The sequence below is a fragment of the Fukomys damarensis genome, unplaced genomic scaffold, assembly GCF_012274545.1.
Source record: "Fukomys damarensis isolate Sample0158 unplaced genomic scaffold, DMR_v1.0_HiC HiC_scaffold_11, whole genome shotgun sequence".
In the NCBI taxonomy this organism is placed as follows: Eukaryota; Metazoa; Chordata; class Mammalia; order Rodentia; family Bathyergidae; genus Fukomys; species Fukomys damarensis.
In genome coordinates this window covers 11,347,096-11,359,317 of record NW_022900923.1, presented here as the reverse complement: position 1 = coordinate 11,359,317, position 12,222 = coordinate 11,347,096, and the positions used below count along the sequence as shown (strand labels likewise).

The following is a 12,222-nucleotide window of genomic DNA, read 5'->3' as shown; positions in this document are numbered from 1 at the left end:
ATCACTGGCATAGGGAAGTCTGTCTCTGTCCACCAGCCGAAGGGTCATTCAGCAATTCACACTTGGGCCCTGGAATGACTCATAATTTTAATCGATAGCCTAATTCTAAGCCAAATCAACAATATCTTCAGGCTGCTCAGTGCAGTTTCGTGCTGGTCTCCTGCACAAGTCCCTGCTTGGGTTTATGCACCGGGCCCAAGAGCAGGCTCTGAGGCTCCACATTAGTGCCAGCCTGCTGAAGGGGGCGCCTGGGTGTACGCTGGCCTCGAAGGGTTTCCAGGTCTCTCCACACTCCACCCCAGCTGCAGTCACAATGAGCCTTCTGAGCACTCTGGGGGTATGGCTGCTGCTTGCTCAGATTCATCTCTGGGGGGTAATTTCAAGGCACAGATGAGTTTCTTCATTTGAATTTTACCTTGAGAAAATTCCAAGTGATCCCAGAAAAAAAAAAAGTTTATCTTGCAAAACTACTAAGGAAAGAAATGTTTTCTATTACTATCGTCCCTGTGGTTATTTTTAAACTTCCAAGAAGTTCAATCCCCAGTACCAAAAAAAGAAAGGAAGGAAGGAAGAAAGAAAAGAAAAGACTAACACATAGGCCTTTAGGAGACACTCTTGTGAGCCATATGAAAACATATATATGCAGGGTCACTCATTTTCCTTTACCTGGTTTTCCTCTTTGCTTGTAAGTACCTGTGTATTTTTCCATTATGATCCTTTGTGCCAGGTAACTTATTCTTTTCTTTCAACAGCCGACTACACCTCCTGAACATCACAGAATTTCTCAATATCCTTACTTTGTGCAATGGTTTGGATTAGGTTCAATGGTGCACCCACCCCCAAAGTCATGTACTAAAGACCTGGTCCTCAGCGTGGCACTACAAGGGGGGTGTGGGGGAAGAACCTTCAGGAGATGGGCCCTGGAGGATCCTCAGGTCACCAGAAGTACTCCTGGGAGAAGCCCTTGGGAGAGGGCTGTTGTAAAGGAGCAGCCTGGCCCCGCCCACCAGCCCTCCCCTGGTGGCCTCAACTGCCTGCCCCACACACCCTGCCCTGCCCTCCGCTCCTGGAGGCCCTCACTGAGCTTGCACAGTGCTATTTAGACCTTGAAATGTCTAGAACTGTGAGCACCATAACCCTTTCTTACAATGCTAGTCCACCTCAGGTATTTTGTTATGGTTACAAAAAAGCTGACACTCAATATTCAGGACAGTTTTCCCACACAGATTATTTTGATGAGGTGAGAATCTAAAGACCAAGAGAGAAACTATCACAACCTTACATTATCAATAGTACATGTACCACTTCTCCAAAGAGAGTATAAACACTCTGGACTATAAACATGCACTAATAAAATTTTTTTTCATTCAGTCTTTCCCCGAGAATCAATTAAACTCCTTTAGCCATTTCATAAATAGTAACATGCAAGAAAAGCAAATACAATTTTTACACTGTTATAATATCCAATGAGATATATAATTGGCTCAGAATTATTAATAGTTATTTCAAACTCTCCTTCCACATTCAGGTACTGAAGTATTTATTTTTCTAAAAAAGAGCCTTCATCTTATTGCTTCTCATTTTCAATTTGTGATCATTCTGTCTCTCCCAAAGATCTTTCTATGCCAAACTTTAGGTCGTTACAAGTATTTTTTTTTCTTTTTGAGAGAGGGTCTCCCTCTGTAGTTGAGACTGCCCTGGAACTCACTATGTAGCCCAGGCTGTTCTTGAACTCACAGTGATCCTCCTGACTCGGCCTCCAGAGTGCTAGGATTATAGGCATGCACCACCAAACAGCCCGGCTGTTTTGTTTCGTTTTTTTTTTTTTTTTTTTTTTTTTTTTTTTTTTTAATTCGAAGGTAACATGGGCTTTACTGTAGAAAATAAACAATCCATTTTAATGTAAAAATGTTTTGATTAGATTTAAAATAATTAGCAACTTATATTTCCGTAAGACTGAATATACCAAATAAACTTTTGTTTTTAACTGTTATGATTGTCTTTAGAAAACAAAATGTCTTGCCAAGGGTGATGGTGTGTTCTTGTGAGGCCAACCTGGGCTATGTAGAAAGTTCAAGGCTGAGCAGGACTACAAAGCAAGAACCTGTAGAAAGAAAGAAAGAAAGAAAGAAAGCGGGGCGGGGGGAGAAAGGAAGAGAGAGCAGAGAGAAATTATCCCGAAACAGCTATGTCACAAGACATTAAATATCTGTGATAGATATTTTAATTAGATATAGGAATTACAAGATAAAATGGGAATTAACAAGGACAACCAGCTTTTCATGTTCTCCTTTAAGTCTTTCGAATTTTAATTGTCATCTATCACCATTGTTGCGATGTAATCCTTGTACTGAATTAAATTTGATTCTGGATCAATCGCAGCTGACAGCATTTCCTCCATTTCCTCTCGAGAAAAAGGCTCACCTGGGAGAGACAGAGGACAGTCCATCATCTACAACAGGCCGACTTCTTCCTCTTCCCAGGAAGCAGCGTAACCGCCACGGGCCCCGTGTGCGCACAGCGCCACTGTTTGTTCCCGAGGGGCACCTGCAAGCACACGGCTGGACCTTTCTCAGGCTGCAGACTCACCGTCCTCTTCCCCACTGTGGACCAAGCAACCCGTGGAACCCATCACCTCGTCACAACAGCAGCAGCCGCAACGACACCACGGACAAAGGTGTTTGCGTGTTGAAGTTAAATCGACGAAAGTTGCAAAAGGGTTCACCTGAAGCCTCCGTCTCAGAGGGATGCTGACCGGCGTGCGTGGCAAGAGTACGCACAGGTGACTAAATGTTTGCTCTGCAAAATTACTGACGAGCAGATTGCTGAGGCCTGAATTGTAAGTGCTCCATCTAGGAATATTTCCTACCCCATCTGGCTGGGCCAGGGATGCCATCTGACCCCAGGGAAGGACGTAGCTCACTGACCATTTCAAAATTCCTCCTCGTGAGAGTTTGGTCGAGGGTTCATATCAGATGAAACCAAAAGCTGGGTAGAAAATCTGTGGGATTTATTTGGATTCAGATAACAGCTGAGAGCCATCTTGGAAATGGGTTTCACCAAGAGGAAAAGTTTGAAGATGATTTAAGACAAAACTGTCCTAACATTAAATGAAAACACAGAACATCTAAATCACCAGTTTGGCTCTATAGGGAAAGATTGTGACCCAAGTACCTGAGTTACCAAGGTCTGAGGCCTGCTTACCTGAGCCTAAGTCACTGACCACTATAAACAGTGCTTCCTAGGTTGGAATTCGCTTATAAACACTGAAGTTATTCAAATAGGGGTTGTGATGACAGTGAAGGTAATACCATGGAACATGAGAAAGCTGGTGCAGGTTCTTTGGAAATCATGCCTACATCCTAATAAAAGGACGAATGGCTAAAGTGCTAAAAATTACAACTCTGAATCATCCTTAAACCTAATGATTAAATACCAAATGAACTTTGATGTAAATCCTTGAAATGGTATTAAGTAACCAACATTTACTGAGCAATACTGTGTGCTGGGCACTGACCTAAGTACTTCACATATATTAACTAAGTTCATCAATCTCCCAACCACAACTGAGAGGTAAGTCCTTGGGTGTCACTGATGCACCCAAAGAAGCCAGGCAGCTGGACCCAGACAGTGGTGGGAGGTGCTGGGTTCTGAAGGCCAGGAGTCCAGCTCATGATCCGCCAGCTGAACAGCTACACTCTGCAGCTTAGAGTAAGGTCCCACTCATGGTGAAAGACAGGATACACACTGCTTCCTGGCACAGAGAAAGAGTCACAGTGTTTGATTGCAGAGTGCCTGGGTTCAAATGCTGGCTCTCTCCAGCTAGCTTTCAGATTGTGGCCAACTTGCTTAACTGCTTGGTGCCTCAGTTGCGCCATCTATAAATGGGGATGATAATACTTTCTACCCAGAGGATTGCTAAAAAGATTAAATGTTTAATTATTTGACTATCACTTAGAATGGCAGCAACATAGAAGTATGTATTTAGAAAATAGTTTTTGAACTTTTTCCTACTGCTAAATACTGATGCAATACAAATTCCTGGACACATGCAGATTTCATCGTGTAGGAACTGGATTCATTATGACTTTCATTTATCATAGGACGTAGGTGTTTAGAACACATATTCTCAAACTTATATTAATATATTTGATGCTGTATGGGTATTTCAGAAAATGTACAAGTAACTTTGATCTTTGTTATAAAGCACAGAAGTACTCAAAAACAATTTAGAATTTTGAGAATCTCAAACCATCAACTAAGCAGATATTTTACTAGGGTAGCCAACTGCTATTACAGTTAGATGGCAGATCTTTTATATTTAATAATAATAACACCTTACCTTTGTATAATACCTTACATTTATATATCACCATCCAACATTAGATCATAGGTGAAATGTACTGAGTAATATTTGTTGAATAAACCAAAGTCACGTATTTGAAATCAATTTTTCTATGCTCAGTCTGCTGAAACAACCAATAGTTGACCCTTAAGTACAACTGATTCTGCAAATTTACCTTTTGGAACTTTCTGAATCACATGGCACCTCCAAGTACACCACACCGTGACACTGTGCTTTGTCTCTGTAAGCAGCACTGTCTCCTCTCGGTTCCCTGTTTCAGCCACTGGCATTACCGTGACACCCCCATCCAGGTCAAAGCCTTGCTGTTATTTTTCACTCTGCTCCCTGCATTGTCCCCTGCCCTCTGTAGTTCATCATGACCCAGGGATCCTGCTGCAGAGAATCCGTTCCCACTGCCAGGCCAGGCCCTCGTTAGGGCAACCTTCAGAATGCTGAGCCAGCCTTCCAACTGGTCTCCCTGGCCCAACCTCTTTCCACCTAACAAAGCTACAGGCACCAGACTAACTTTCCCTCGATCACCCTCACCGCGTGACTCACCTCCTAAAGCCCTGTAATACTCCACTGCCCACAGGATGAGCCAGGCCCCCACACCTTAGTCCCAGGAAGTCTATCTCAGTTAATTTCCTACTCTGGCCGACCACACCCGCAGGGCCATGTGCATCCCCACCTCCCACTTTGTCCTCGCTGTTTTACCCATCTGTGTTTCCCTCTCCCAGCCCACGTTACCCACACTTCCTTCCACTACTCATACGTTCTTCATTCATTCATTCCTTCATTCTTCATGCATAGCTAATGTGCTGCAATCATTTGTGAGACCTACTATGTGTGAGGGAACTGGAATGCCTAAGATGTTACCCTGCCCTCGACGATTCACTCAAGTAAATTCTACCTTGTTGAGTTTCTCCACAACCTATTTCTTGTTGGTCTTCCAAAACTAAGATTTCCAAGCTGCTCCGCCCTGCAATGATCTTCTCATATTTACTTTTCTACTCTCCTATACTGTGATTTATTGAATAAATTAGCTTTGTTTTCTCAGTAAGATTGTAACACCCTTGGGAGAGGAGATTTCAGTATCACTGCCCCTCCGCTGTGCTCACTAAGAGCTACATACAGTAAGCATGTGATATTCATTAACTTGAACTGTTTGGGCCATTTTGACTAAATTTATGTTGCCTGATATAATTACTTTCTTTAGTCTTTATGATTAAAAGGTGAACGCTTTGAAAGGCATAACATTCCCACCACAGTTAATCCCTGAGATGATTTTAACAATGTCCTAGGGTTCCTGGGTGGCTGCCACGACTCCCATGTCATTCTCAGCCCTGTTTCCTGTTCTCTTACCTAATGGTGGATCAAGTGAAAACGGTCAAACCAGTTGTGCCTGTGGACGTCTTGGTCTTCCCCCTCAGAATTACTCGTACTTCTGATCCTGCCTCAAACGATTAGTGACTCAGTCTCTGTAGCAGTGAACTTCTGAACCCAAGGAGACCGAACCCTGTGGGCTGGGGACTTAGCTCAGTGGTGCCGCCGCCTGCCTCACAAGCATGAGGACCCGAGTTCAATCCCTGGTACCAACAAAACAAAACAAAACAAGGAGACAGAACCCTTAACTTCGTACAGGAGTAGCGGAGGAGGCCAATACAAGAATGGTTTCAAGAGACTGTCCCTCAGGTGCTGACATTCAGGAGAAACAGATTTACATGCTGGCTGGTGGAAATTATATTAACATATATGTGTATGTGTTAGTTTACATTCAAAGCAAATATAAACGTCTCCATGAGCATAAAATATGAAATTTTTATGTGAATTCATATTCAGTCGAGTATTATCCATAACTTTACCAAACTCTTTTGCAAGAAATTTTGTTTATGCTCCAATTCAAATCTTCAATCTAATAAAGGCATTGATTTATAGCTCATGTTTTCTAGGTGACTCACCTTTCATTCTGGAAATATTCTACAAGAATGAAGTGACTGCTTTTGTGTGGGTGGTACTGGGGATTGAACCCAGGGCTTTCACACCGAGCTACATTCCCAGACTTTTTTTTAAATTTTTATTTTCAGACATGGCCTAAGTTCCTAAGTTAACCAGGCTAGGCTTGAAATTTGCAATTCTGCGTTAGCCTCCCAGAGAGCTTCGATTACAGGCTTATGCTACCACTCCTGGCAAGTGACTGCAACTTATAGAAGTAATCATTAAACTTCTGTCGTACAAAAACCTATGAGGCAATAATCTATCTCCATTCTCTTACCCTTTGTCCTCTTTACCTCCAACCAAAACCACTCCCAAACCAAAATGACAGGAATAGTAAGTGACTCGTTTAATCAGAATGGTTGATTTTTAAAGAATTCCCTATAACCTTAAAAAATTGTTGTTAAAAGCTCTGAATCCATTACCTCGGTTGCTGTTATGAGTAATAAAGTACTCTTACCTTCTTCGGTCATATATTTGATCAATTCTTCCTTTGTAAGAAATCCACGTTTAGCTGAATCTAAAGTCTAGGGGGAAAGGCACATAGTGCATATTTTATTCGGTAAATAAATTTTACATAATAAAATTTTTATACAAGTTATGATTTTAAAATACAGTATTTAAATTTAAAATGTTATCACAGTGAGAGAGATCGCCATTAATCTTCTCCAGAGTCCTCCCCTCGCTTCAAAGTGGTGCCACACCTGCCACTTTCTAAAGCAGTTCTGGAAGTCCTCTTTCCCGAGTTCCTTTCTTGGCTGCCTCAATGTACCGAATCAATGCAAATCGTTTACCTTTCATGGTCATGTTGACTTTGGGGAGGAGCCAGAAGTTGCATGGTCCCAGACCGAGTGAGTAAGATGGACGAAGAACACAGTGCAATGTTTTCATGAGCCTGCCTCTCCACAGGATGGCACTCAGCAAAAAAAGTTTTATCACATCTCATAAAGTCCTCACGAAATGAGACTCCCAGAACCGCTTCAGAAAGTGGCAAGAACATTAGCATAAATGTGTTCTAAGTGAGTGGGAGGATTTTAGGAAGATTAATGGGAATGTGTCTTTTGCTGTAATACTTTTTCTAATGTAAGCATTCACCGAATATTTTGGTTACCCCTGTCTCTATGAATAACCCGGAGCATACACACCTCAAAAGCCTGAAGAAGGACATCATCTGGAACTGGTCTGTACCTAATTACACCACAAAAGAGTTAGTGTCAGAGTAGGTCAGCCTCTACAGTATAAAGAAACACATTAAAAATTAAAGTGACTGGCCGGGAATTTAGCTCAGCGGTTCGGTGGCCTGCCTTGCAAGCACAAGGACCTGAGTTCAATCCCCGGTACCAAAAAAAAAAAACAAAAATTAAAGTGACTGCCTTGAAAGTACAAGGTCCTGAGTTCGATCCCCGGGACTGAATAAATAAATAAATAAAGTTACTAATATACTAGAATAATGATGCTTCAATCACTGAAATCTTTTTGGCTTTCTAGATATAAAAGTCAATTGTACCTTACCTCCATGGAAATACGTAGTTCGAAGTCACTAGCATGTTAGTGTTATCTATGTATTTAGTGTTATCTATTTATTTTAGTGTTATCTAGCTTTTTCTCATCTTGGAAATCAATTTGTTTAGAAACAAAACCTCTACAAATCTACAACTTTGGTAAGCTAATGCTATACTTTACCAGAAAAATAACTGGGATTCTTATTTATAATTGAGCACTCAAAATAGTAGATGATTAGGATATTGTTGATTTAATATTTTTGTAGCTTCCTTGCCCTTTGATTATGTTTTGCTTGGAGTAATAGTAACACGGTTGATTTTCTAAGCAGATAGCAACTGACAATTCACAAGTACTCTAAAAGATTAGAAAGAAGGCAATCTAAGATATTTTGAGTAAAATACAGAATGAAAAAGCTAAGTGTTTAAAAGTAATATAATCCTTTCATTACCTTGACTAAAATTGCATTTACGATTTACCTTCCTTCCAGAAGTACTTTGGTCATCACTGGAAGAAATTTTTCGTATCTGATGTATCCAGTGGGTTCTTCTTCCTCTACCTAAACATTTGATAAAGAAACAGCCATTTACTTACTTAATACATCTCTGTATTGAGCAACTACCTTGTAAAAGTACGTGCCACATGGTTTTATAATGAGGACACTCGGGCGTGATCCCTGCTCACAGGATTTGTATCCCTCCAGGGGAGGCATACATCAATCAAAACACCAAAAGGCCATGTGTCTAATTATAAATGCGTGCAGCAAAATGAAGTAAATGATCACGGTTCTTCAGAAACATATAATAAAGGAAACTTTCCTAGACCAGGAGGGCAGGGAAGTCATTCATGATGAAATAACACTTGAGCTGATTCATCAAGGATGAACAGAGGATGGAGACGGGACGGAGCCAGCAGGGAAGACTCCCCAGTAGAGGAAACTGCATGCACAGGGAACCTGGTGACACAGGGCAGGCCGTGAGGCTGCAGCAGAGAGCGGCAGGGAGGACGTTTCAGGAGGAAGCTGGACCGAGACAGGGAGCAGACCTTCAAGGCCTCATCGATGAAAGTGACTTTGGTTGCTACCTTAAGAACAATGGGAAGTCCCTGAGGGTTCCAGGGATGTGTATTTTGAAAGATCACACTGGTTCAGGGTGAAGGGGCTTTTTCAGTGCTCTACACAGATACCATGAGGGCTCGGACTGGAGTGGGGGCCGTGGAGAGAGAAGTGGATTGTTCCAAGAAATGTTTATAGAGTAAAACTGATATGCTTGTCTGGCGCCCATTATGGATAAGGAGAAGGAAAGAGGCGTGGAGGACAAATCCCCAGCTTCTGACTGGCTCGACTGGGAGGCAATGTTACTTTGGTCAGCGGCCAGGCATTATTTCAAGGACCAAACGACATCTCGAATCATTGCAGCATTTGTAAGTACCTACACGATTAATGGAATTTTGCTACGCCACCACTAAATGAAGAGAACACTATCTCTGAGACAGAGAATTTTTAGAACTCAACCCCTTTGGACGAGAATGAAGCAGATCTCTGCCCATGGGTTCAGTTTCGATGGAGTGGCTATGTGAAGCCCTACTGACCTGAACTTTCATGCCAGGCTATTTATGGGGACTTATAAATTTTCCACTCCTTTAAAAAATCCTATTAAAAGGCTCATAGATCCCATTTCAACAGATGAGCTTTGAACATAAGTATTATTTGAGCAAAAAATAAGAAACTATAGTTGCTGCTAAGTGCAACTCACTGTCACCCAGGTAACTTGTTTAATGTGTTTATTAGATTCATCACTAGAGTAAATGAAGCCCTAAGGCCCCACTATCATGAATCGAACTCAGGTCCTTGCGCTTGCAAGGCAGGCAGCGGATCCGCTGAGCTAAATCCCCAGCAAACATCTCATGTCTCTAATGACAGAATGTTTCCAAACGTCTGAGTCCATCCATCCACAAACAACTGTCTTCAGCTGCCTCTGGGTCCAAGGTGAGCCTTTTGCAAATTAGTGTTCATATGGCGCTGAGGTAGCACTCCAGATTCGCAGCCTTCGGGGTCTCACACACACGGCGTCACCTCATGAGATTACTCACAGAGCAGTCATCTTAGAACTCTGAGTTTCTATCCAGGTATCTGCTCCAGAAGCCAGGGCAATGGCTTCCTTCCCTTTCCCTGACTGCTAACAAAACTCTGCAGAGCAGATGTTCTCAGCCTTGACAGAGTCACAGCCCTCCTTAATCTCATAAGCAGCTTCTTCAGTCTGCAGCCTGCTTTTAGAGTTCAGCGCCATGAGAACTCCAGATGACTTCTGGCCTGTACCTCACAGTGCGACCTGGGGGTGGGGGTGGGGGCACTGCTGAAACTGCAGGCCGTTCTGCTTCGCAGACCTTTCTGCAGCCAAAATTAATGTCATAGGTCAAGAGAAGACTTCCAATTAGTACATCAGAAGAGGCATACATTTTTCTTAGTTTTTTGTAAAAAGAGGGAAAATGAATATAAACACAGGTCCTGTGGTTAAAAGGAAGAAAATTGCTAAATCCATCTACTTGGCAGAAACTGTAAAATCTTTCTATGACACAACACTGTCCCCTAGAGGCCGTATCTAATCTGTCCTCTGTTTTTTTTGTTTCTTGTTTCGATACCAGAGATCAAACTCAGGTCCTTGCGCTTGCAAGGCAGGCCGCCAAAACGCTGAGCTAAATCCCCGGCCCTAATCCGTCCTCTGTAATGTAGAGAGGTGAGCAGGGGCGTTTAACTACGATTTCACTGCATAACTATTCTAACCACAGTATCCATGGGATGTCTACGTATGACAGACACTACTTTATAGTATAAAAAGCTTTCACTTTTTACTTTAGAGTAGCTCTACTTTACAGAAAAGTTGCAAATACAAAAAATTCTTGCGCATACCCCAGCCAGCTCCCCCATTGTTTTCAATTTTTTTCAAGCTTTAGTGAGATAAGATTGACAACTAAAAATTGTATATATTTATAGTATGTGTGATGTTTTGCTACACATTTATAGTGATGTGATTGCCACAATCAAGTTAGTAACCATATCCATCACCTAAGTGATTACTGCCTTGTATGTGATAAGAACGTTTAAGATCTCTCAGTAGATTTCAGGTATACTGTGCATTATTATTAACTACAGACGTCATACTGTACAGGAAGTCTCCAGAAATTGTTCACCTTCTGTAACTCGAGTTTGTACCCTTTGGCCATCAGCTCCCCATTTCCCCTGATAAGTGTCCTTCCACTGTTTTAAGTTTGACCTTTTTTCTTTTTTTTAAATTCCTACACATAAGGAGATCATGCAGTATTTATCTATTTTTCTCTGGGTATCTTACTTAGCATATCCTCCAGGTTTATCCATGTTGTCACAAATAGCATGATTTCCTTCTCTCTTGAGGCTGAATAATATTCCGCTGTATATGGATACATTTTCTTTATCCACTCATTCATTCACAATTTATATCCAAATGTTGCTACTGTGAATAATACTGTAATGAACATATGATGCAGATAATCCTCCTAGATTCTGATTTCATTTCCTTTGAGTACCCACCTAGAAGTGGGATGGCTGGATATATGCTAGTTCTATTTTTGGTTTTATCAGGTACCACCGTACAGTTTTCCGTAACAGCTATACCAATTCCCATCACCGGTGTATAAGGGTTCTTTTCCTCCATATCCTCACCGACTCTTGATATATTTTAGCTTTTTAACAATGGCCACACTAAAAGGCTTGTGGTGATATCCCAGTGTAGTTTGGTGATCAGCTGTCTCCTACCGAGTCATAGGAGTTCCTTACATATCTTCGCTATTAATCCATTACAGTATATATGCAAATACTTTCCCCCACTCTGTTGGTTGTAGTTCTTTTGCTAGGCAGAAGCCTTTTACTTTGATGTAGTTAGGCCCACGTAATTATTTTGGCTTTTGTTGTCTGTGCTTTTGGCGTTGTATCCAAAAAATCACTGCCAAGACCAATGTCAAGGAGCCTGTCCCATGTTTTCCTCTAGTGCTGTGGTTTTAGGTCCTAGGTTTCCAGGTCTGACTCACGTGGAGTTGATTCTATGTTGTGAGACGCGTCCACTTGATTCTTCTCCACGTGGACATCAGCCTTCCTCACACCATTACTGAAGGGCTTCCCCGTCCACGTGTGTGTTCTCACTGCCCTTGCTGAAGAGGAGTTGCCAAAGGTACAGGGGTTCATTCCCAGGCTTTCGGTCCTCTCCGGTGGTCTGAGTACCTGTTTCTCTGCCAGTACCACAGTGCTTTGGTGGCCAATGCTTTATAATGCGATGTGTGATGTGATTCCTCTGCTGTTAATTCTCACATCACTGTGGCACAGTTGTTGCAACTAACGAACCCAGGTTAATATA

At 42.0% G+C, this 12,222-nt stretch overlaps 1 protein-coding gene across 4 annotated transcripts in view; it reads right to left on the bottom strand.

Annotated features, from left to right (window-relative positions):
• Window positions 1-1,850: 1,850 nt before the first annotated feature.
• The window catches only part of Efcab2 (EF-hand calcium binding domain 2), an 81,967-nt gene continuing 71,595 nt past the window's right edge, over window positions 1,851-12,222 (bottom strand). Inside the window, exons 4-8 of one of the 4 annotated variants that reach the window (XR_004516623.1) lie at window positions 8,317-8,396; window positions 7,483-7,525; window positions 6,798-6,864; window positions 5,708-5,931; window positions 2,351-2,424 (exon numbers count right to left, since the gene is read on the bottom strand). Coding sequence is in view for 2 of the 4 variants with exons in the window: in XM_010642690.2 (XP_010640992.2) it covers window positions 2,309-2,424; window positions 6,798-6,864; window positions 7,483-7,525; window positions 8,317-8,396 (306 nt within the window). In the remaining 2 variants the exon portion in view is untranslated. Of the gene's footprint in view, window positions 2,425-4,424; window positions 5,932-6,797; window positions 6,865-7,482; window positions 7,526-8,316; window positions 8,397-12,222 lie in introns of those variants that run through there. The other 3 variants (XM_010642690.2, XM_033762055.1, XR_004516624.1) reach the window with 3 other exon arrangements.